The following is a 26,775-nucleotide window of genomic DNA, read 5'->3' on the forward strand; positions in this document are numbered from 1 at the left end:
ATCACAAACATTTACACTACTGTAAGTAACTTATGTTAACACTCCATAAAGATAAATGGAGTCAGTCTCTCTTAGTAGAACTTATTTGGGACCATATACTTGAACAATTTTTATCAAATGCTTCATTACTCTATAAAGAGCTTCATACAGCAATCTTGTGAGAATGTCCAAAAGCTAAACTAATTCTCATCAGTAGTAAAGTAGCTACAGGGCTGCCATTTGTAGGCAAATCCAAGTTTTACATCAGTTTATTCAATCAGTGCTAAGAAATCTGATGGTTATACATATTTTCTCTTTTAAACACTGATATTTAAGTTCTTATTACCAGAGAAAATTTGAAGGAAAAAGAAGTCAATCTAACTGGCAATCTTTCCACCTCCAGCATTTTCTCATCAAGCCAATGTATCAAAGAGAATATTGAGCAAAATGAAACAAAAACCACACCCCAAGCCAGAAAACTCCTCAAACCCTAAGTACAGTATTACAGAGACCTACCAGACACAGGACATTACCTAAAACATACACAGATAACGACCTACAGCCAACTTTGCTGCAAACAAATACATACTTCTCTTAAGTGCCATTTTTAAGCATTAAATAGCACTTTATCTGGAAAAAACTTTTTCAAGTACATCAAAATTGAAAAATGGGTTTAAACTAAGTATAATTTTCACTTATTCTACATCACAACATATTTGTACCAAACTCTTGCAAGCTTTTAAAATATTTTTTATTTCAGCAGCTTACCAGTTTTTCTTTTGCATCAGAGGGAGATCCAGAGCCAAACTCCCCACTGACTGGTCGCCAAGTCAGCAGCCTTGAAAACACAAAACCAGTACCAAATTTAAGTTTGAAATACAAATCAGAACTGATATTCTAAAAAGTCCACTTCAATATGGTGGGGGTTTTGTTTAATTTAAATTAATGGAAGCCAAACATGAAAAGAGTTGGATGTAGATATTTCCCTAAATTAATGAACTAATTTCAGTTTTAAGTATACATTTTCTTCTTTCCCAGATACTGAAAAATTTAAGTATTGTGTTTTTTGAACTTCAATGTTTCTGCCAATTGCCTTGGACAGACAACTGGAATATGTGGAGGTGGATTAATTGTTCTCAGAAATACTGGATTTGGCTTTAGGCAGTGCTCTAGTGCCATTAGTGGGCCTTGTTCTCTCACACTACCTTAAGCTCTACCTGGAATAAGGAATGAATCTACCCCAGGACAAATCAGCATGAACATCTGGAGATGTTTTGCATTCTCTGTTTGGGATATGTTCCAGCATTGTGGTTCTATTTCCACCTAGGATTCAATGCTTCCACCTAGGATTCATTGCTGTTACGAGGTACCAAGTCACTGACAATACTTCTGACCTCTTCCCCTGCTGTCCTCCTATAGCATGTTGCTGTCTTGGGGATCTTCACCTTAAGCACTAAAAAATTTCTACATTAATTGAAACTTATTGAGGCTGTCTGTGCCTGCCAAGAATCGAGGGAAATTGGATTAAACGACCTAAGTGGTCCATCATCTCGTTCTATCAAATCTATTGCTACAAAGTAAGATTAAGGTTATTTGTCATTGTTAAGATCTCAAACTATTTAGCCTCAATCTGTGTGAGGCAACGCTTGATGGACATTTGTGCCTGCGTATCCTAACTGAGATCTTTCCCACTGTATTAAGGATCCTAAATTATCACTGATCTCCATACAATTAAAGACCATATAACTAAAAAGACAAATCAGAGACAAGAAAACATAAATTCTTGAGGCATGGAATGAGACAACAAATAAAGTAGATAAGAGAACTGAATTGATTCTTGAAAGCTACCAGGACACAAATTGCAGATTATTCTGGATTAGAGGTTGTTAAATACAGCATAATTTAGTTCGGGTTATAAAGTCTTAAACTTCCATCTGCCAAAGGAGGTACTGGAATAATGAGCCATTATGACCCAGTAGAGGCCAGATCATTGTAATTTGTGCAAGGAACCAATTCTAACTCTTGAATTTCCCAAAAACAAGAGGGCATTTACCCTGGCTTTCTCAGCGCCAGCGAGTCAAGACTTGCTCTCATGAAGCTTCAGAAAATTTCGATTAAAAAAAAGAGTTATAAAAAGAAGTTAAATAAAAAGAAGAATCAAGGAAACTATTAAAATGAGCTAAAAAAGTATGGGCTGGATGAGCAAACAGTGAGGTGGATTGAAAACTGGCTGAACAGCCGAGCCAAGAGGGGGGTGGTGGATCAGGGGCATAAAGTCTAGTTAGAGGCCACTAACTAGCGGTGTACCCCAGGGGTCAATACTGGGTCCAATTCTGTTCAACATCTTCATTAATGATCTGGATGATGGGGCAGAGTGGACCCTCAGCAAGTTTGCTGATGACACAAAACTGGGAGGAGTGGCTGATACACCAGAGGTTGTGCTGCCACCCAGAGGGACCTCGACAGGCTGGAGAAAGGGGATGATGGGAACCTCATACAGTTCAACAAGGGGAAGTGCAAAGTTCTTCACCTGGAGAGGAACACCCCCAGGCACCAGCACAGGCTGGGGATGACCCAGCTGGAAAGCAGCTTGGCAGAGAAGGCCCTGGGGGTCCTGGTGGACACCAGGTTGGACATGACCCAGCCACGTGCCCTTGCTGCAGAGAAAGCAAATGGTATCCTGGGCTGCATTAGGAGAGTTGCCAGCAGTGGAGGGAGGTGATCCTGCCCCTCTACTCGGCACTGTGTTCAGTCCTGGACTCCCCCGTACAAGAGAGACACGGACATACTGGAGAGAGTCCAGCAAAGGGCCACAAAAATGATTAAGGGACTGGAGCATCTCTCCTATGAGGAAAGGCTGAGAGAGCTGGGACTGTTCAGCCTGTTCATCAATGTATATAAATACCTGAAGGGAGGATGCAAAGAGGACGGAGCCAGGCTCTTTTCAGTGGTGTCCAGTGACAGCACCAGAGCCAACGGGAAAAAACTGATACATAGGAGGTTCCCTCTGAACATCAGGAGACACTTTTTCACTGTGAGGGTGACCGAGCACTGGCACAGGTTGCCCAGGGAGACTGTGGAGCTTCCCTCCTTGGAGATATTCAAAAGCCAGGACATGGTCCTGGGGAAACTGCTCTGGTTGGCCATGCTTGAGAAGGGGGATTGGACCAGACAACCTCCAGAGCCCCTTCCAACCTCAGCCATTCTGTGTGATTCCGTGTTAGTATCTTCAGCTACCAACACCTCAATGACTTTGTGGAAACTTGGCAGGAGTACAGACTGGGCTTTCAGTAAGGGATCCTTGCTGAAATTGGTAGTTGAGTAAGTATTCTTGTACGAAGTTTTCCAAACAAGGAAATAATATGGTCATCTCTCTTTGCAAAACAGTAACTTGCCAAGAACCAGCAGAGGCTAGTACTGCAACTAAGAACTCCTGCAGCCAATGCTGCAACTCTTAAATTGAAGAAGTTACACAATACCTGGAAGATGTTTTATATGAACGCTAAAAAAGAACACATGTAATCCTACCTGATCAGATTAGTAAAAACCTCTGCCAGAAGATACTTTACACTCCAGAGATTCATAGCATCTGACTATTTCAAGGCAATCAGCAATAAAGCACTTGCTCATAAAACTTTCATATTATACCACTGTGCGATTTGTCTCTGTCTTCATTTCAACATTAACTACTGTGTTACTTCCAGACATAGGAAAATAAAGGTAAAAGGAGCATTTGCCACCTTCTCTAAGTACTGGGGCAGCCTCCACAACAAGCTGGATATTAAAACTGTGTTGTCAAAAAAAAAAAATTAAGGCGGGGGGGCAGGAAAAGCTCCACCGCAAAAATAAGACTAATAGAGGGACTAAGAAATACAAATATGAAATGCCAGCCAAATCAGGAGACACAGAAAAAGAACCAGATCCCATAAAAAGAGAGGAAAAAAAGGAGCTGCACAGGAGGAGAAAGAAGTATCCTCCTAGGGCTCAGAAAGAGAAAGAAAAAAAATGAGTACAAAGTCTCCATTAAAAATATGAACAAATACCTGTATATTGTTATCATAATTTTTTCTTACCCATCTAAAAAGCTTCAGCTTTAATTAAATATGGTCAAACTGAAAAAACTGTTTTGAGCAGTTCTGTGTCACCCAACAGTTGTTTGGAAAAGAGCAGGCATACTTTCACCATGGGAAAGGAGACTGATTACATATACTCAAGGGATTATTCACATATAAAATCCAAGTAAGATTTACTTTATCCTGCAAAAGTTGGGAACCTCCCAGAAATATAAGAAGGAATAATATAATGAAGTTCTCAAAGAAGGCATAGAAAGATTAAAAAAAAAAAAAAAAAAAAGAGATGGGCAGTAAAGAATGGAAATCTATGGAAGGAGTCAGATACTCTCCTAGGAAAAATAATCCATTTGAAAAGTAGATGTGCCATAAACAAAGGGAATAATGCACATATTTCAAACTGGATATACCTAAAGGCAACAAGAGTATTTTGAATGTGTCTAAATATTAAGATATCCAAAATGCTGCTCTAGAAGGGTTTCTAATATTCAACTGTAAGAATACCCAGAAACCTAAGTTTTGATCATATGTGGAAACCAAAGCAAATGTTCTGCTAGCAAGTATTCACTTCAAAATCTTTCCAAGTACAGGGCAGAGTAAGTTAGGGCTAATTCAATTGGACTTTTAAATCCAGAGATTTGGCTTCAAATTTTATTTTTGGCAGTTACCAAAACGCAAAAAAAGATATCTTGCTAGCTGCCAGATGTTTCAGCTTTATTTTAGTATTATTTTTTGGATGCAATTAATTCATACCTACTCACATAGAAAAGTAGATGAGGTAGTGACAGATGGATTAACTTATCTTTTAAGCATGAACGAAGCTCTCTTACAGTGCTATCTGATATATAACTCTAAAAAGACTGATGTGCAGGAGGTTCCCTTTTGCTTCAGTTTTCTTCAGGCCTGAACTAGGTGATACCCAGAAGCAAATGCTATGAACTAGTTGACAGACATAGGACAAGTAATAATAACAGGCATAGGACAAGTAATAATACAACAGTTCAACATTAAGACTACCAGATTTGAAAACAAGTAGTGTTTCACCTCAGTGTTGGCAGGGTAGGGGAAAAAAACCCTCATCTTTGGTATAATGCTGGATGCAATTTCTTGTTATTCTGCTCTATCATGTATATATATAACATACTACTCAGAATAGTACAGCCTTGTTTCAAGAAACTTCACATAGAGTTATAACTCTAAGGGAAAGACAGTTACCAAATATGCACAATAATTTTCATTAGACGATTAGGATTCATAGAAACATATGATGAAAGTTAACCATCAACGACAGAGACTTAAATCTGTAAGACTTGCAGTATTTTAGTATTTTGTGGAAAAAGCTTCACATGTAATTACAAATTGCCAAGTCTACCCATCAATAGCATTCTTCTATTACAAAAAGAAAACGACCAAAAAAAAAAAAAATCCTACAGTACTTCTTAAAAGATCCAACATTTTAAAACTGAATCAAGTCACAGTTTTGGGGCTTTTTTTGTTTGTTTTTTTTGTTTGCTTATCTCCCATATGGTATTTCTAGTTTTTAACAGTTTATCATTTACAACACACAAGTAGTATATCTAGCCCCCAGCATCTAATTTATCATTATGTTCCAACAAAGTCTGCTTCTATTTAGTCCACACATAACAACTTTTTGTTCACCCCCACCTATTAGATATCTAACAGTTTGAAATCAGCAAGTCACCTACATAAACTATTTTACAAAGTATAAATATAAACAGCCATCTTACGCATGAGGAATTGTAGTTTTGAAAATATCCAGCATGCAAGTACAAGTTTTATCCCAGATTTCTAGGGTAAACTTTTCACCATTTAGGATGACAACATTCTCCAAACAGTTTGTACCAGACCGTGCCAGTTGTTCATTGTCTGGAAAAGACAAACAGTACATTTGTTTACTCACATTCAACATAGTAAAATGTTAACATTGTTTAATGTAATTTGGTACAGTCCTACCTTGCTGCACACACCAGTACAGCTGTGCAAATATATCATCCAAAAGAACATCACTAAGTACTTCTAAATACTGTGTGAATACATCACATATTGCATAAAGTGCATGGTTGCAAGTAGTTGTCATCCATTCAGCTTTCTAGGAGGAGGGAAAAAAAAAGTCACAACTTTGTTTAAGGTGAAACTTTTAGGATACACATCCCTGCAAGCAGATGGATATATGTATTTACTCAATTTGAATTGCTTTATAGTGGCATGCAATTCCTTTCTATATCTCAAAACCCCCAAAACTTGGAGCCCCAGCTTTTGCTTTGCTAACTAGCAGGTTTAAAAAAATACAGAAACAGACAAACAACTATTCTTGGAGACCAGGTTGTAGGACTGACAAGCACTTACCATCATGAGATACTGAGTTTGACTTCAGTATCTAACCCTAGCTCAGCAGTTTGACACCAAGCTAAGTTTTCTGTGTTTCTTCTAAATATTTTCCAGGGAATAAAAATTTAGAAAGTGAGACATGTCCTTCTACAAATAGTCAGACAGAGCCTCCCAAACAGTTGACAATTCTGATCAAACTTCTAATATTAATAATTTACACATAATTTACATTAGTAAGCCCATTTCTGTTTCAATTCCTTGTCAGGACAGTACCTGGTCCTGGTTTGGCAGGCAAAAACCTGTTTGGCTGGTCAAATGGGTGCAGTGAAAGCACAGTGCTGGCTTTTTGGGGTTTTTGTTGGTTTTGTTTGGGTTTTTTTTTCCCCTCTAGTCATCAAAAAGTTTTGAATTAGAAGAACCTAATTGTGACTTCACTGCTGATTACAAGTCTCATTCCATTGAGCACATTGCCATGAAATGATGTGTGCCTCAGATTCCAGACGTGTAAAAGCTGCAGTTCTTACAATCCCTACATATGTTGCATTTTATGCTATTCTTCTATTGTTCATAAACTACTAGGCCTTTTACAGACATGGTTTAAAAAAAAAAAGAGAAAAGTGACAATACCTCCAACAGAATGCTAATAAAACAAAATAAGGCTACTAGAACCACAGGTCAATCATGGAAGTTTTGAGGTTTGCCTTACATTACGTGATACGCTATATTACTAATCAGGTTTTCTACTGTTTATCTCATGTAAATTATCTTCCCCCACTTTTTTCACCTCAGTCTGCTGTTCTGGCAGTTTCATGTTATCAAATATCCTGAAGACAATCCGAAATAAATCTTGCCACCAGTGTTTTTCGTAAGTATGGCCGTATGTCTTCATTATTTCAAACATTACTGTTAAGCCCCTGAAATGAAGAAAGAACAATATATATTAAGAGCTACAAAAAGACACACACTAGACCAAATATGTCCAACTGCAACAGCAATAACACGCTCAAATACTGTTAAAAACATTATACACTGATCTGATCTGGACCAGTCACACTAGTATACTAAAACTAAGTAGAAAATCAGCTTGTTTAAAAACCACTTAAAAGTCACAGGCAACTGCCAGAAAATACTTTTGAGAACTGTAGTAACTTCAAATTAAAATAGGAAAACAATTTCTTTACGGAGGACCACAAAAATAAAGGAACAAGTATCTCCAGGTAAGAAATACAGAGGTCTAGAAATGAGTATTAATCTTCACCAGCTATAATGGGAGTCCAGATGCACAGTTCGTATGTAGATGTATAAATTTAAAATGATTTGTATACAACCTCTCATATTTAGCATCAGAACTGCAAGAGAATACACTTTTAAGGGAAAAGCCATATTCAAAGAAAATAAGCAGGTTTTACATGAAATCAGAGTACAGCTTTGCTTTTTCAACTGTTTCTGCAATCCTCAACCAGTTAATGAATCATGGTATAAAACCAGTTTTAAAATCCTCAAAGTAAGTATTAAGTATGATGGGCAAGACACAGGAAGGCTGGCAGGACTGGGGTCATGAGTTTTAATTAGAGCCAAAAAAAGATTCCAACAGAATTTTGCTGTTGGAGTTCACTAAAAACAAAACCTACTCATTGCATGGAGCATTTTACATTTGTTTTAAAGGGAGCAAAAATGGAAATGTGACACGAGGCTTACCCAAGTCAACTATGACAAATCACTAAAATGGAGTAACAGGGGCATACATCATGGAATCAAACATAATACATTTATATTTACTAATGAATAGAGAGGATCAGTATTGCCACTGGAAAAATACAGATTTGGATATTAATCCAGTGTGATACCTTATGTAAAAAAAAAGGGGGGGGGATTTAATGCATATTGACGATTTATAGTTGACCTTCCACGTTAAAATAATGCTTACTTGTTACATGTTAGGAAAGTTAAAAGCTGACTTTTACATTTTACTGTGTTCTATGCATAAACTGCCTCCGTCACATCTGACTGTTAAGTTGAGCTGAGCTGTTTTAAATAGTTTACAGGTTCTATAATAAACGGAAAACAGTCACTATATTTTAATTTCCTTAAACTTTAATTTATTTTCCAATGAACTATTTAAATAGTTCTTATCTTTGTGATTTCATGGCTATTCATCCTAAACAGGCACTATTTGAATATTTAACTTTAAGGAAATGTAATACTTACCCATTTAACATAATGCAATCACAACCACGTAACTTCATTATTTATTATAACGGAAGATAAAAATTTCATATGTAAAGAACACAGACTTAATTTTGACATTCCAGCATCTATTTAAAAGGTGTTTTTAAAAACAAGTCTGGTGTTCCCACAGTGATATCACCTAAATTAAATACATAAGTCATTTTACAACAGTTATGTTTACTAAGAGAGTTGTTTCTATTTTAAAAGTGTAATGCAAGCCTTTCAAAATTTGAATTACAAATACTGATTGTTACCTGGTTCTTACATCTAATTTGCATCTATTGATGATACAGGACAACTCAAACAGAATTGGGAACCACCCTCGCACCCACACTCTGTCTTCAGGAGCTACATTCATATCATCACTTGTGTATTCCTTGAATGCCTTTAGAAGAAAACACAGGGTTATACAGAGTTAGATTCTTCAAAATAAAACACAATTTGGACTGTAAATAACAATCTCTGCTGTATAGTATTACACCCTGATACCTCAGGTGAGCTGGCAATCAAAATAATAATACTGAGAAGCTGAAGTATTTTTCCAAGTAATGCTCAGTACATTATGAAAAATAAACTAAAAAAATGAGATGATACATTCAAGCATCAGTTTTTGCTTGCAGTTCAGTCTGAGTCTCTTACTCCCTTTTTATAGAGACAGCACTGAAAGTGAGGATCTACCATAACATTTTGAGGATATAAAACATTTTTGCTTATGCCATTATCCATTCTTCACAACGTTTCTCAGTAGAGAGCAGATCCTATACTCCTATTGCTTCTCAATAAAGTACATTTCTCATTAATCTCTGAAACTTGAAGGGAAGCCAATAAGGTTAGCATGAGTATTTTTTTCTTTATAAAAGCACTGTTGATTAAAACACTTACAATTTACTTAGTACAGACTATACCTGAGGTCTATCAGATACATATTTTGCACAGTGGCGAATGAGGCGGATTGCTTCCATACTGGTATCTGGAAATGCTGCATTGCAGGCAAACTCAGACAAGCACTTTACTGCATCCTGGAAAGAATCTATGGTTGCTGGGAAGTGTTTCTCAAACACAATTGCTGGGAGAAAAGTGTGAACAGAAGAAAAAAAGTGTCATGCTTTAAAATCTATTAATTCTAATATGAACTGATTGTAACAGAAGTCATGAGAGACTGGTTCATCGATTGGTGCTGTCAAATGCTTGTGTAGTAATAAAAACTAAAAAAAAAAAAAGAGTGCTCAACAACAACAAAAAAATCACCTAGAGGGCATTCTATTTTGACAGTAAATAAGTGTCTAAAATAAATCAAGATAGCATCTAGTCTAAATGAGGGAAATTTAACAGTTAAGCAAGAACAGAGCAATAGGCTTACTGCTTAACACTAATCTGTGTGATGAGAGCTTAAGAGGGCTACATAAAGCATGGAGTTACATCTACAAAAGGACTTCCCTCAGCAATATGGTCCTGTTGCCTTGATTTTAAATAGTCACTTTTGAGGAAAAAAACATTCTTCATCAATACTGCAAAAGTTTTAGGAACTTGCAGAGGTTGAGACAGAATAAAGAGATCTCTGATGGCACTTAAAGCCTGAGATCTAGATTAGAATGGAAAGAAAAAAGAAAAAAAAAAAATAGTGCCACCTAGTGCAGCACTTTCTCTTGAACAGGGCCATAGACAAGCACAATTCAGAAACAAGGAAAAAGATAAGCAAACAACATAATAGTAAAATAACAGCACAATTTTTTTTCTGGGTGGAAAAAAATATAAAATTCTTCACTTAAATGAAAATGTACACATTAAGTAAAATTACCTAAGGCTCGACTTGTTTTACTACAGAATGCTACAAACAGATAATTTTTTTTTTTTAAAGGCATAAAGGAAGACAGATAACTATCATCTTACTGAATTATTTTCGTAAGTATTTTCCCAGACGATTAGTTGAAGAGCGTAAAACATTGGTTCTAAAGCATGAAGCAAGCTTTACTATGCAGGCTGTAGAGCCAACAGATAAATAAAGCTTCTCAGTCTCTGGAGTCACATATACTTTCATGATGTCTGAATATCATCAATACTCACTGACAATGTGTCCTGTAGTCTGGAATGCAAGTTCCACTATACTTTCATCCTGATCTGAGGCTGCCAGATGAAATACTGAAAAAATGTTTTTCCAGCCAGAACGAATGTTAGCAGCCTGGGAATTTACCATCTGTGCAATACACCGTACAACCATATCTCGAATAGTAGGAGACCTAAATTAAGATAATAAACAATAATTGTTTAAACTAAATTACACGATCAATTACAATAGCATAATTCTCTAGCAACTGATTTTACAAAAGCAATCTGAAACATTAATTGCAAAAGTTGGTGCTTATGATCCCAGGCAATTCAGTTAATTGTATGTTATTACCTGTTTCTCTTCATGATATGTTCAAACGGTCTTAGGAAGTCCTTCTGGAATCGGAAATTCGCAAGTTCTCCTTTTTCTAAGAACTTCATTGATAATTGCCTTAATGAGTCTACTGCAAAAATAGCTACATCTTCATTGGGATTGCAGCCAACCTGATAATGCAGAATAGAAACACATAGTGAGCTTGCATCAGAATTCTTATGGATTCAGCCCAAGCTGCTTTTACATTCGGTAACGGAGAACTAAGCAGTACTGAAAAATTAACAAAATTAAACAGTAGCCAATTCCATAAACCACACTGTTAATGCAATTCAATAATCCCAATAATCCCTAACCAATTCCAGCTATTTTCTACATTATGCATCCTAGCATTTAAAACTTTCTAAAAATAAGCTGTCTAGAAAAACTTCAATAAGCTGTACTAAAAACGCATGTCAAACATTCACCTGATAAACAGTCAATTTAGACTTGAACAGAAAACAACCTCTTATCCCAAGCTTCTTAAAACAGCCTCAAAAATTAGAACACGTAACTAAAGGCAGCTAGTTCTAGACCCAGGTCCTGATAAATAATGTATACTCCTGCTTTTACATTTATTTTATTGTGTACCTCTGCCTTCTCACAGGCCTTTCCAGCCTCACAATTTTTGTTGTGTTTCAAGCTACTTATACAGAAGGACAGAAAAAACAGTATAATTCAGATGAGCACATGCTTTTCCAACAAATCTCTAAATAAACTTTATTTGTATCGATAATTCAAGGAGTATGCAGTATAATCATTAACAGGGATACCTTATTAAAATGATCTCCAATAACTTCCCAGATTCTAGACCACTGTAGCCTTATCCGGCCCATGTTGTAGTAAGAAATCTCTACTATCTTCTGCAGACTAAACATTCGAGGGTGGGTAGCAGACAGCAGTTCATCCATAGATACAGCACAAAGCCAGCGAACGAAATCCACTGTTAAATGACCATAGATTTTATGCAGTATTTTTCCAAGGTTTAAGACAAAGCTGCTTTGTAGTTGGGGGGGTGGGAGGGGGTGGGGGGATGGGGGGGATAAAACCTACCAATAGCATTTCCATCCAACCTTGTAGATCCCGTAAATATTCTGTAAAGTGCAGTTTAAAACATTGTTACAATTTCTTAAAAAAGCATCCATTAAACATATATTCAAGATTTTTAAAAAATATATAGAGACACCCCCTGACTACTTTTATTTATTAAAAACAATTAGTAATTGTGGAAAAATACTGAGCTTTGAAAATAAAATCAGAAATATTTCAATTATTTCTAATACTTAACTCCCATAAGCATGCGTTGAAACTGGGAGGTGAACATTGTTTCTAATACTATCCTGCTCATTGACAGTGACTGATGAATAATGTCAGTAGTTTATAAACTATTCAGCCCTGTTCCAAATACAGAAGTCAAACTTTTCCAGAGTGCACAATTCCTATTTGCCATGACAAATAGATACTTCAAACACTTCCCATTACAAAGTGGGGAGAAATACTGCAAACCTAAAGAGCTATTACGTGTTTGACATTAGGCCTCCAGTTCACTTGACGTGATGTTACTGCAAGGCAACTTTCACGGAACTGACATCGATCTTGCTGCCTATGCTCAATCACAAAAATGCTTGTAAGCCTTGAGAATGATACCCCTTTGTGACTGTCAATTTTGACAACCATTAAGAAAATGATGTTTTCTGATTTCTTACATGCTGGGAGCAAGATCCATTAACACTCAGTCTGATCAGTACTTTATGATATAAACAGAATGTTTATGATATGTATTATGCCTGATCAAATCCAGTTATGATAAATATGATTCACAGAAAGGAAGACTGGAATAATAATTTTGGTAATTTCAGACAACATCTACATAACCTAGAGGAAAGCAGGGAGTCAGTAATTACATTTAGGAGAAAAAGGGTCTGTCAATAACGCTCCCTGTACTAAGGCAAAATGAGATTTCCTATATGTTACTATATATAGCGAATCAAGATTCACAAGACAGTACAGCAGTCTTCATTCTGCAACTCTCCTGTAATAATTTTCTACCAGTAAAAAGGCTTCTTGCCTGATCTTTGTTCTGTTCCTTCTTGTAAAAATACTTCTGCTCCATAAAAAAGAAAAAACCCCACAAAACTGAAAAGCACTTTAATATGGTAATATTTATGTAGTTTTTTCCAAGTAGGGGTAAACTAATAATGTCCTATTATTAGGACAGGGTATTCAAATATTGCTTAAAAAGCTTGAGATGGCAACAGCAAATTTAATACAATACCTGTCTACAGCAACAACAACACTTTGGGAGCTAGTTTCACCAATGGATTCCTGAATACTTGCTATCTGCTTCCAATCCACGTTTCCACCAACTATAGTGAACAAAATTTGAAAAATGGGTAAGAGATAACACAGAAAGGGCTGGGAAGAAAGAGGAAGAGAAGTCGTGCCACTACCAGTATAATTAAACATATTTTTAATTCACAAAAAAAAGAGAAGTACATTACTAATTTCCCTTGCATAAGCTGAGCATCTCAGTGAACAACTGCATGTTGGTTTAAGTCCTAACTCTCTAGATTCTCTGTCCATGTATAAACTATATTAGTCCCAGAAAATCATCCACATTTGGAACAATTGTATGAATAGATGCAAGTGAAAAAAATTCAAAAGCACAAGAACCACCTTTTTCTCTCCATCTTTCGATGGATCTTTGGTAATTCTGCTACTGGAAATACACAACATATGACAGAGAATACCGCACAGAGAACTTTTCACACTTTATTAGCAGCAAGCAAGTAAATCCATCCTGATAGGTTTTCTTTTTAATCATTCACAGAGAAGAGCTCCCACCAAAACTCCATCTTAAAGCTACATCTCAAGTACAGCAAAATTATCACCTAACAATAGTGAGAAAAATCTTTAAATAAAAATAGCAATATTTATTTTGGAGGCTAGAAACTGTAACCCACACCTGGGAAAGCTCATGTTAAGAAAATGCTAACTTCACAGTGAGCAAATTTCTGAAATTCCTGGCAATCTTAAAGCCCCCCTCCACCCCCCATCAAAAAAAGAGCAGGAATCTTACAACCATTCTGGGTAATTCCACCTATCCCATATTTAGGGTTTTCTTTCTTAGGCAGCCTATCAGAAAGATAGAAGAGAACAGAAGACAAAGGCGGCCAGCAGTTCTGTTCTCAGAGCTTTGAAGAGATGAGAAGTTCTCGTGTTTCAGACTGCCTCCCAAACGTCTGCCTCTGAGTCTTGCTGTGCTCCACACTTGGAGGTGGCTGGAGATGACTGGCTGTCAAATCTAGATAAACTGACCCATCTGAAGTATTTTTCTAGGGCATTTATGGAGTAACCTTTCTGTACATACATGCATACATACATAACCTTATACTAGTATTTCAGCAACTTACAATACTGTTGGGTTTGATCAAGGCTTCTCTTGTAAGCACACAAGCTGCCAGTATCAATTAGGTTGAATCTTGGTAATGTGTCAGCTAAGAAACAGATCAAACGAGCAGCTGTGTGAAGTGTGTTAGGTAACCCTAACCAACCCTGCCAGTTTACGTGAGAATTCCTTATTATTGTAGGATTTATAATCAGTGCTGGAAAATCTATATTCCAACAGTTATGAAATCTCTCACAATGAAACACAGAGTCACCTATATAATTCTCCTTTATGAAAAACTGATTCCTCAGATTCCCATTGTCCAAAGAGGACTTCTGTTTGCCTACGACCTACTCGCAGCAGCAGGTTGTGTCTTCCAACTTTGTGAATAGAAACTAGAGTAGAAGACAGCTGAACTGCACAGTTACAACTCCAAGTAACACAACATTCCTACCAAAGAAGCAAAGGAATAGATGCTTATTCCTTTACTTTTACAACCCACATGCTTGTGATGCCTTGAATTTTCAAGTAAAACAAAAAAGGGCCACAGCAGGAAGGTAATGCAAGAGTAATGAAGACATTCAAACAGAGATGCCTGAAGAGTGCACACCTGAATCCTTGTTCAGGTAGTAAATGAGCAAAGGGGTTTCTGGGGTTGGTTTTGGTGGTTTTTTTTTTTTGTTTGTTTGTTGTTTTTTTTTTTTTTTAAACCACTCTTCTAACTTCAGCAAGAAGAGTGAATGCTGGTGCTTATGCATGTCTGATTTTGCAAGCAAGTTTGAAAGAAGAAGCTTCTGTGTCACCAGACTGCAACTTCACTTACACTAATTAAATAACTATTTTCCTGTAAAATATGTGTCTGTATATATGGACATATGCACTATGGGTTCTTCACAAGAATTTAGGTTTATAGGAAGGTTGCTCAAAAGCCATAGTTCCAAAGAATACTTCAGAGTGATCATAGAAAGAAAATTAAAGTATCTGCAATACAGGATTTGTGGAGAAGAGTGAAAAAACTAAAACAGTTGAGAAAATGATTATGTCCTAACAGCCCCTAAGTGCAAGAAAACCAAATTCCTTTGAGTTAGGCATTTTCCTGTAAGACTGAAGTGATATTATGAAAAAAAAGAAGGAAAAGAGGAAGGAAAAGAGGAAGGAAAAGAGGAAGGAAAAGAGGAAGGAAAAGAGGAAGGAAAAGAGGAAGGAAAAGAGGAAGGAAAAGGAGAAAAAGAAGAGAAAAAATAAAAATAAAAAAGAAATAAGAAAAGAAAAAAGATAAAAAAGAAAAAAAGGAAAAAAAAAAAAGAAAATGGTTAAGTTTCCATATGTGCATATGTAACAAGGATTCCAGAAATGCGATTCAGAGAAAAACATTTTATGCATTTGGGCATAGACTATTTTCCTTAGAAATGTAGTTCACAGAGGGGGAAAAAAGTCTTTACAAGCTGGATCTACACCAACAACTAGGAAGTATGATTTAGAGACACCTGACTACAGTTTACATTCTTGATCTATTAGGACTCCAAATTTTTAAAGGCCAGTAACTTCAGCGTAGAGAAACTGCCAGTGTTTGGAAACAGCAAAGTTGCATAGGTCATCGGGGAACACTAAACTGGAGGATGCATATTAGAAGGGCAGGAAGAAGCTCAGTATACGAGATGTTGGCAGACGCATTAATTTCCAGGCATAAGGTTTCCCTTCAGCAACTCTTGGCAAGGTGAGGGGAGTACATAGAGGCACGCCAAAAGAGAGCACAATGGAAAGAAAAGGACTGACTGCAGAATAAGAAAAACCGTCTGAGCAGAACACAAAGCCAGACGATTAAGACTAGCTGAGGGCTAAGATCAGGGAAACTAGGAAAAAAGGCAGGAGACACTGAGCATCATAGTAAAATTGAAACTTTCTAGCAGTCAAATGGAGTTATATATACTTCCTTGACACTTCCATAGTTTCCTAATACCCTACACCTGTATGTCTTTAACTGTGTTCCTATGGGGGGGGGGGGGGGGGGGGGGGGTGTCAACCTTTTTAAGATAATTTAAGGTAAGACTGGTGTACTTTTCTAGGAGGATAGGAAGCAACATCTCATTTATGGAGTAAATTTTGGCTCTCAGGCCAACCTAAAAAAGGTACTTACTCAGTACCAAAGTAACTGAAAGAGGAGGAAACGGAACTTCAGAATTTAAGCTAAACTAATCTCCCACTTGGTTTGAATACTCTGTATTTCTCGTAAAGTTTCATAACAAGATGCTTAACCTACACATACTAACTTGCCTGTTTGGTAAAATACTTGGTGCACTAACGTTGCAATATTACTAAATCTGGTCATACCATCAGCCATACCAAGCAATCCATTCTTACTTGGTCAGCTATATTTTAATAGAAATGAATAATGTATCATTTTCTTACATTTCCCACTCTCCCATCCTAGCGATAATACTTAACAGAGCAAAACAAATATTCCAGAAATAGGAATAGGTCTATTCAAAGCCTAAGACAGTTTTACAAGAAGTACTTCATGGTCTTGTCTCCAAACCTCACAGTCAACAATAATGAAAACAAGGGACAAATGTTAATATCTGTCTGAACAAAGCCAGTTAAATGAAATACTTTATCTGCATTACTTACCCAGTCCCAGCCCCACAAATTCATCGGGTGCCTGATCTTTTGTTCCAGTAAAAGAACCTTCCCTGCCACGCACTGTCCCTGAGATGTAGCGAGGTTTTACTCCAGTTCCTATTAACTGTGCCAGTTCAAGTTGACTGATGCATTTCAGAATCTATTCCAGAGAATAAAGAAGTTGTTTATCAACAAAAAGCAGTTTGAAATAGTAAAATATAAAATAAATAAAAAGCTTCAGGCGGATCTTTAGAAGAAAAAAATTCTAAACACTCAAGGTCAGACAAGTATTTCTGTTCTTCTGTCTAAAACGAGTATTAATTTAAGTACTATTGGATTAGTCTCTCAATTTTATTTCTCACTTGGACATGTTTTTCTACTTTAATTGGCTGCATAATGTACAATTCTACATAATGTATGTACAAAAGTATATACTTGGCACTTATGTAAAAACCACTGTATTTATGCACAAACAAGCACACTACTGTGTTCAAAATCAGTACACGCGCTTTCTTACAGTTTAAGTACAAATAACTCTTGTACCTCATGCCAGGAATTTCCTAAATAGTTTCCATCTGTATGAGCCACCGTGATGAGAGTTTTAATTGTATCAATATTCTTCTGCTTCATTTCAGTAATACCAGAACTCACTGTAAGTAACGTAAATCTTGCTAATGCTTGGACATAGGCATCTCTTTCAAGCTACAAACGGGAGAAAAAAAAATTGTCTTGTAAGTATTTTCTCAGTTTCTTGTTCTTAGTACAATCTGTGTGATTTCAGCAACTATATTGTTTACCTTTCTCCTCCTAGAACTGAATTTCCAAAGCATTCTACATAGTGAAAATATCTCACGTTCTTCTGTAGTAAGCTGTGGGATAAAATCAGGCTCCCTCTATTCAGGAACATGAAGTGTAATGTCTGACAGCATAGAACACATAGGTTGTTGTTAGGTTTCTGGGTTTGGTCTTTTGGGATTTTTGGGGGGCTTTTTTTGGGAAACAGGATGCTGTTTCAGAAGAAATGTGACTTCTTAGTTAAGCTTTTAATATTCTTGTACTATACCTAGACCTACTCTGAAAATGCTGCCTTAGCAGACTCTCTCAAGTTGTAGGATTTTTTTGGCAACAGAATCTAAATAAATCTAAAAGGCATGTTTTGCCAATTCCACAAAACTGCTCAAAACGTATTTGATTTAATCTACACCATTTGGAGTACCTCAGAAGCTTGTGAGGCAAGACTGTCATGGGTGGGTAAACGGCAAGTGACTTATAATCTAGCAGATGAAATCAAGCTCACAAAGAAGAATGTTCCACATGCAGGTACCCATTTTTTATGTCTAGGGTATCTATAAACACCAAAGGAAACTCCTCAGATCTCATATGAACCAATTACAATGGTGAAAAGGAGACTACAGTTGAGCACACAAGTGCATTTTACTCTCTTGTTATGTATGATCCGAAGGCCATAAAGTGAAATGGTTGTACATCAGAGAAACAAATGACAACTATGAAATATATTTAACTCTTTGGATGTTTAAGACTATTCTGAAATAATAATAAAAAAAGTCATTGAGCACATAATAAAAACAAAGATAAAATATAAAAAAAAAAATCCCAGGAAGAATGTCTGTTTCACAGAGAAAACACGAACGCCACAACAATGGGCAATGACAGAAGGGACAGATTCTCACAGAGCCACATAGCGTGGCTGCCATGTTCAAACCCAGCTACTACTACAGGGTACACTGGCAAAGGCACAGCAGATGATGTGTAAGCACAGAAAAACAGAAGTTTCATGGAAAGAGTACTAAGCAAAGAAGCTTTAGAGTCTACAAACTCTGTATCTTCTGTAAAAGGAAAATGTTTTCAGTCCTACCTTCCCCTCTCTGTTCCATACAGATATTCCCCCTCTGCCCCTTTTTCTAAGCCATCAAAGTAAGAGAAAAACAACTAAACAATGTGTCCATCAACCAGAAAGTAAGAACAGATGATATAAGCAAGTTAAGTACACCCTTTTGATGCATATCTTGTCCCAGATGCTTAAAGACAAAAGCCAGACTGTGTGACAGTCTAAGATTAAAAGCGTAAATAATTAAAACCAGAATCTTTAATTGAGATTTTAGAGGTGAACACACATAGCTTAAACTATACTGTGTACTTCGGGAATTTTCTTAAAACTAAAAGCCTCCAGCTCTCTCCATTATCTCTCAAGGTGTGTAAACTAATGTTAACTGTTCTTAGACACCAATCTTAACTTCTGTATGTTTATTCAATGAAATCGAAAAGTTGCCAGCACCAGTTAAGCACAAGAGGAAAAACCTGCTTCCAACAGAAAAGATCCCTAAGTCAGCTCAAGTACAGATTTGCCCGTCTCCTTGAAACCACCACAGCTATCTGGCATCTGAAGTCAGACAACACTGCCATCTAATCAGGACCTTGTGCAATGGAATCATCCTGTTACGTACTCAAATCACCAACAAACCAGTATTGTTTTTAATGATATCAACAAAACAGAACTCCCATATGAAACCAATAAGGAATATCACTTATATTGAAAACACAAAACCAAGTTTTTAAATTTCAGCAAATGAGAAGTGTTATTTTTGAAACACCTCCAGTTCAATCAAGTTTGTCCCAAGCCAATGGAAGGGTATGACTGATTCTCGTACATTCTTGGAGCATGGGGATCTTAGAGCAAATGTGTCCTTGCCCTCCCCATCCAAGGCAGACCACTGCAGGATGGGGAGCTAACCTCTGCACCTGCTGAAACTGATACTTTTACCAGTTCCACTTTTGCAGCTTAGAAACAAAAATAACAGGAATGTGAATTTCATTGAACAGCTGCAGGCTCCAGGGAAGGCTTTGTTAATCACATTTTTAAGTCTGTTCAGTTCGGGGTGGGGGAGCGGCAGCAGCAGCGCAGGGGAATGAAGTGGAAAGACAGAGGAAGGAAACCTTACATGATCTCAAACGGGCTTTTTTAAGCAGCTGTATCAGAGGTCCCAATGGGCCTCTCCACATTAGTGATAAAAAGTTATCTAATTTGCTAAATACAAGTGCAAGGGGAGAGGGCAGCAAAGCATTCACTATCATATCATAGTTCAACAGTTTTTACTTAAAGTTAGTCTTACAAGGCTGTTGGTTTTTATGAGTGTGGTGGTTTTTTTTTTTTAATGTTTTCAATGTACACATGAAATAATGCAATGTCAAACATATGAATTTTGCTTGCCCCTCTTTTCAGCTATCCCTACAATGGACTTATGGCAGACCAGTACTCCATTTATTAACTAATAGTCTACAATAACATCACAGTATGTTCACTACCAATGATTTTAAAATGGAAAAAAAAAAACAGGGGGCAAAAAAGCACCCAAGTTTAATCAGAATTACCTTCTGGAGCCAGAGAGTCTAGAATTCTTGGCACTGTGCTTAATGCAAGATGCATTAATGCATTACATCAGGAATGACATTTCCAGTGCCATAACTGTTAAAATGGTATCCAATTCTAGAAGTCTCAGATTAGTATAATCTCTCTGAAGTTGAGAACAATATTTCAAACACGGTTCACAGAGATACTATTTTTTTAACTTATGAAAAAGGATAGAAAGACTTATTTTATGAAACATCACAACAAAGCTAAACAGCTTTCTAACAAAGCTAGAAAGAAAGTATTTTCACATGAAAGCAGTCAACTTGTGGGGAAACAATTTAGTACAGAGGCATGGCAGCACTTACCACAGAACACCAGGATAAATAAAGGTCACTTTATTTAAAACACTTCCCATCAAATATCAGATGAAGTAGTAACTGCAGAAGCCGGCAGACTCTAGGTATTGCAGTGCATAGCTTCAGCAACAAGAACTCTTAGAACCCCACTAACATTTTGCTGATACATAAATCAAAGCATTGTCTCAATCTTAAATTTTTTACCTGAATGTTGAAAATGCAAGCAATCCTGATTGCACATCGTATACCCTCCAAACAAAGAGAGGCAACTTCTGTGTCATCACAGTCCTGTAGACCCACACTGAATGCAGCTAGAAAAGGTGTCCATGCCAACTGGAACGTATGCAAAATAAAAGTTACATTAGCAACTGTTAGTATTTGAAGGGAATGTTATAGTTTCAACATCTTGCTAAAGTGTAAATTCCATCCTTAACTCACATCATTAACCTTGAAGTTGCCTTTTGCCAAAAAGGAAATTGAATAGAATATACATGAGACATAGAATAGGATAGAAGTATGGTTAGGAGAGACATGAGACATAGAATAGAAGTAATGCAGATTGACACCCCCCTCAGAAGCACTCTCCCTCAGCAACCAATACACACAACCATCTTCAGATAGCTGGAAAAAAAACAAACCCCAAAGCTATGTGAGTTACATGTCTACTGGAGTTTTGGTATTCCCAGGATTATCTTTATTTCTCACTGTACAAAGATAAAGGTTGAGCCAGTATTTACTGCAAGAACCAATAGACTCCTTTATGATGAAAAGTATGTACTTAAGTAAGACAAGTTTGTCCTGACAACACCAGAAGGAAAAAAAAAAAAAAAAAAAAGGTAGGGTAAAATAGGGCAGCAAACTTTATTAATTCCACTAAAATTACGGTAAGACAACAACAGTAAGAGACAGGACACGATTCCTTCCTTGATCTCTCTGCTCTTAATTTTGTTGCCCTCAGCCCTCCATCTTTTTCTATCTAAGCCACTGTTGATGTTTCCCATTCCTCTTGCCTTACGTGGAACTGAGAGTGTAATACACTCAACCAAAAGTTATTGCAGGAGAAGCCACATGGTCCTCTCCTTGTGGCCAAGGCTCCCTCTCCCACAGGCAGAAAAAACAATCAGAAGATGCAGAGGATCCTGCCATAACTACCCGTGGTTATGGAGAGGAAACCCCACGGTACCCAGAACAATTTTAGAAATAATTTTGCCTGAAGTCACCCCAGATGAAATACAGAGTCAATGGGCACAGCAGGGAGCAAGAGATTTCACACTTAATTTCATAGTAAAATGATGCACTGCAGAGCTTTGGTTTCATTTAAGCCAGCAATTTCAAAAGCACTACCTCAGAAAAGCATTTAACACTTGCACACACCAAACCATAACTCTGGGACAGTATTAAAAGCATCAGATGAATTTCTAGATCCATGACTTAATTCCCTATTGCATGACCTTTAAAGGTCCCTTCCAACCCCAAATATTCTATGATTCTATGTTCCAGAAATGTATGTTTCTCCCCCCCCTTCTAATTTTTCATTCCTATTGAAACCAAAACTAATCTTAAAAATTGCAAAACTGAAATACTTTCTTAAGAACTATCTGGAGATCTGTATAGTATGCTTTGTAACTAGATTTACACTGTTATTTATAATAGACTGTTTTGTCATTAAAGGGGAAAATTAAGCCTCTGAAATAGACAATCAATTTTGGGATGCTTAGGTGGGTGCATAAAGTAAATTTTTGTTCTGTTTTAATCATTCAGCAAATCTATCTGTAAATATAGTTATAATGATAAATTTGATGCTGGCATCAATGGGTGAAAGAGATACCCAGAAATTTATAAAGTTTTGCTGAAATAAAAAAATGTGAAATTAAATATTTAACTTCCACAGTTCTCACTTTTTTGAGAAGACAGCTCTCTGTTCAACATATTACATTGTCCTCAGTACTTTAATTAGTTTATGAAGATCCTCAAATAAGACGACTTCTAATTCTTAGCACCTTCACAAAAGATGTTTAGGGTGTTAATTTACCCTGATGCTTCATATTTTGCTCCTTTGAAAATGGATTTTACAAATGTACTTTTCAGATACTAAGGGCTAAGAATGTTAATAGAGTAACAGGGCTGGTATCTCAAGGAAAAATAGTCCACAAATTTTACAGATGCCTGCATGCAAGTTATTTCATTTCAGCCTTAAAGAAGTCAACAGAGAGAAACTATGTACAGTACACCTCTGCTAAGTGACACCCTGAAAGTGGATCTTAAACAAGGGCTTCATTTAGAGTTATTCTGTACAGAGTACTATCCTACTTTTATTAATATGGCAATAAAGAACTCAGAAGTTTGCCTCATGGACAGCAATCTTACAGCTAGATCCTCAGTGTGCCCAGGTGGCCAAGAAGGCCAATAGCATCCTGGCTTGTGTCAGAAACAGTGTGGCCAGCAGGACTAGGGAAGTGATCGTCCCCCTGTACTCGGCACTGGTGAGGCCACACCTCGAATACTGTGTTCAGTTTTGGGCCCCTCGCTACAAGAAAGACATTGAGGTGCTGGAGTGTGTCCAAAGAAGGGCAGCGAAGCTGGTGAAGGGTCTAGAGCACAAGTCCTATGAGAAGCAGCTGAGGGAACTGGGGTTGTTTAGCCTGGAGAAAAGGGAGGCTCAGGAGGAGACCTTATCACTCTCTACAGGTACCTGAAAGGAGGCTGTAGCGAGGTGGGGGTCGGTCTCTTCTCTCAAGTAGCAAGTGACAGGACAAGAGGAAACAGCCTCAAGTTGTGCCAGGGGAGGTTTAGATTGGATATTAGGAAAAATTTCTTCACCGAAAGGGTTGTCAAGCATTGGAACAGGCTGCCCAAGGAAGTGGTTGAGTCACCATCCCTGGAGATATTGAAAAAGACGTGTAGATGTGGTGCTTCGGGACATGGTTTAGTGGTGGGCTTGGCAGTGCTAGGTTAATGGTTGGACTTGATGGTCTTAACGGTCTTTTCCAACCTAAATGATTCTATGATTCTTGAGCCTGGGCCTGGAGGTCAACCTAACCTCAACAGCACATCACTCCAGTGAACCAGTTGTTCATTGTAATGGCAGTGGTCTTAGACGTTACTTCCCTGGAGCAGTTCACAAAGGGGTCATATAAGGACCACTACTTACACAAGGGCAGCAAATGAGAGCGCGTGGTAAGGGTGCAACAATTTTTTTCAGTGGCAGTTAACCATAATGAGTTAGTTATGCCACAGACCATATCCAAAAGCATACCGAGGCAGAATACACTACTGAACATACTCTATATCTGTGAATCTGAATCACTGGTACAGAAAAGGCATTTGGGATGCAGACAGCTTTGCACCTACACAATAGTGAAGACAGGTGTTTAGCATAATGGTTTAATACAGGTCCAGCTACCTCCCCCAAAACTAGATGACAGTCCTAGCCTTTCTGAAATATTGATTTGCAACAGACAACATTAGACAGAAGTTTGTTCTGATAATTGCTCCCCCAATATGCAAAGTAATCTCCCTTAGAAGCAGTAGGAGGGACTCAAACAATAACCTGGGATTAGTCATTGCACTTTTATAAATCTGTTGTTTTGACTACACCTCTATACCTGAAATAAAAATCCTGTATTTTCAAGTTTTTAACTACTCTTTATACTTTCGTCCTCTCAATATACTCCTTGTAACTCCTCCATTATATCAAGATGCTGCTTCTATCAGCACAGAAACTTAAATCCCAGGGTAAATGAAACTGGAGTAGAAGGCTCAAAATCCCTTCTTTCCTACAGCAAGTTAAATAACTTACACAATGATCAAAACATAGCAGACACAAATCTTTAGTACTTTCAAGAAATCCTGTCAGTCAGTATTTTGTATTAAGAAACTCTGTGATATTCTAGGTAAATTTCTACACATGTATCTCACCTTAAACATAGGTCTCACATGCTCCAGGTGTGTTGCACTAGTAAAAGGTGCCTGAACATGGCTCACTGCCTCCATAAGAGCTTTAGCTGTTTTAGCCATTTGTTCCATTTCCAAATTATATAGGAGTCTTCTCTGCTTTTCACTAGCAACACCTGTAAACACATTTTTTCCTCTCATTTGTGCATCTTTAGCAGTGGTATCTTCAGGAATATAATAATTTTACATTTTTTCATTAAGTGCCATACTCAGATGCATTTTTTTGTATGACCTTTACTTTCTGAAATTACCACTCTAGCAAGATATTTCTTTTACAATATAGATAAAATTTAACTTAAGGAAAACTTACGTATGAAATGTAACCTAATTTTAAAGCTTGACAGAATTTTAAGATTTGCACAACAAACTTTTCTTCCCCATCACTTCAACTGACAGCATAAATATCACATCCACTAAGCTAAATTCAAAGTGAACAGAAGTTTCACAGCAATCCATCAGAACAGAAAATAGTAAAAATAAGTGGACATCCTTTTTCTGAGGGAGAACTACCTTAATCACCTTTTCATTTCAGTAATGGAACCTCCATCTCATCAAGAAAGTGAAACCCAAGTAGAATGTAATAATCAGCTTCTTTAAAATTACAATAAATACATTACGTTAATTGAACAAATATTGAAAATAAGAGGGATTCTTTTCTCCAGATGCAAATTTCCTGTAAGCAATCTGTTCATAAGGGTAACCTAGGACTTAAAAGTATACAAATTTGACTACGTTGGGAAAAAGTAAAGTCTCTCTTAATGTCCTCTGTAGAAAAGCTAGAATGAATAAATCTGAATCTTCATACTGTGCAAAACACAAAAAAGTTTTTCCGGTATTTGAGAGAGGAAAAGATAATTAAAAGTGCATAAATTAGGGCCCTACAAACCAAATAATGCAAAATTTTTGAAGATGACAGACTGGTTATTGCAGGAAAACACAACGGTTACCTTAGAAATAGAAGGCACAACCACTGTGTTTGTTCTGCGCTATGCCTATCAGCAACACTGTTAACTTCATAAAGCCCTCAAATGCATTTCCCTATGTTGCTGTTCAACAGCAAAACATGTCCTCTCCATGGTCAATGCACTGAATATCAGGAATTCAGATGTAAAGGGAAGTGAAAATAAGCAGTTGCATTTAACACAGATTTGAAGGTAGCATCATGCATTTATGTTAAAAGGAAAAGAATATGAAATTAGAAGTTAGGATTCATTTTGAGTTAAGTGAAGTGGTGCTTGCTTCATTCATCTCTCATTTTAAAAAGGAGACAGCTTCATGAAACTGAAGAGCCAACACTTTGAAGAAAGCTAACATTGCAACTACTTACTTTGTTTACTGGATTTTGTGGGTATTGTTAATTCTTTTGTTTCTTTCATTGAAATTTTCTTTCCAGCTATTTCATTATAGATAGCAGACAAATACTCTTCAGGGAGATCTTTACTGTCATTGATACCTCTATTCATTTTAATATACTGTTCTTTTGTCATTTTATTCTTAACCTGAAACCCAGAAAGAAGCTATTAATATCAACAAATGAGGCAAGTTCACAGCAGTTACAATGCTGCCTATAAAGCAGCCAAATAGATGAAAAGTTACCATCAAGGACAAACCTTCTGATTCAGAAGACATTTTTAAGTACCCAACATATGCAAGACTACACTGTCAAATCTACAGAATAACACAAGGCCATGTGGACATTATAACACTCAAACATTCAGTAGGATCCGCAGATCAATTGGACATACATTACAAAAAGAAGTGTCTTATTTTGTCATACAGACCAAGCCATCTATTTTAAACATAATCCTATAATCTCATAAGAGTTCAATACTCTTTCCAGATTTTGCTTAAATAAATGATGATAGCTAATCACCACAACTTTGAATATTAAGCACTGCAGAAGTGAGCTGTATTTATCAAAATAAAGCTGTATTATTTTTTCAAACAGACTGAAATCAGGAGCAGATATGTGTTAAAATCAATGGGTAAGTAATTACACAAGTTCTGGCTTTGATTGTAAGTGCAAGCGCCATAAGATGAAAGCA

General features: G+C 36.9%; 1 protein-coding gene and 1 long non-coding RNA gene across 3 annotated transcripts in view; one reads left to right on the forward strand and one right to left on the reverse strand.

Moving 5' to 3' along the window:
• Window positions 1–26,775, forward strand: part of LOC142406190 (uncharacterized) — a 213,550-nt gene that overhangs the window by 105,930 nt on the left and 80,845 nt on the right. The window lies entirely within an intron of this gene.
• The window catches only part of ARFGEF1 (ARF guanine nucleotide exchange factor 1), a 100,748-nt gene that overhangs the window by 7,579 nt on the left and 66,394 nt on the right, over window positions 1–26,775 (reverse strand). The window contains exons 18-33 of the mRNA XM_075494765.1: window positions 26,058–26,229; window positions 24,695–24,846; window positions 20,981–21,109; window positions 17,594–17,752; window positions 17,060–17,210; window positions 13,319–13,409; window positions 12,097–12,137; window positions 11,817–11,986; window positions 11,026–11,177; window positions 10,692–10,864; window positions 9,533–9,693; window positions 8,882–9,012; window positions 7,183–7,312; window positions 6,024–6,159; window positions 5,798–5,936; window positions 748–817 (exon numbers count right to left, since the gene is read on the reverse strand). Of these exons, the coding sequence (XP_075350880.1) occupies window positions 748–817; window positions 5,798–5,936; window positions 6,024–6,159; window positions 7,183–7,312; window positions 8,882–9,012; window positions 9,533–9,693; window positions 10,692–10,864; window positions 11,026–11,177; window positions 11,817–11,986; window positions 12,097–12,137; window positions 13,319–13,409; window positions 17,060–17,210; window positions 17,594–17,752; window positions 20,981–21,109; window positions 24,695–24,846; window positions 26,058–26,229 (2,157 nt within the window). The remainder of the gene's footprint in view (window positions 1–747; window positions 818–5,797; window positions 5,937–6,023; window positions 6,160–7,182; window positions 7,313–8,881; window positions 9,013–9,532; window positions 9,694–10,691; window positions 10,865–11,025; window positions 11,178–11,816; window positions 11,987–12,096; window positions 12,138–13,318; window positions 13,410–17,059; window positions 17,211–17,593; window positions 17,753–20,980; window positions 21,110–24,694; window positions 24,847–26,057; window positions 26,230–26,775) is intronic.

Source organism: Mycteria americana, chromosome 2 (assembly GCF_035582795.1).
Source record: "Mycteria americana isolate JAX WOST 10 ecotype Jacksonville Zoo and Gardens chromosome 2, USCA_MyAme_1.0, whole genome shotgun sequence".
Taxonomy (NCBI): Eukaryota; Metazoa; Chordata; class Aves; order Ciconiiformes; family Ciconiidae; genus Mycteria; species Mycteria americana.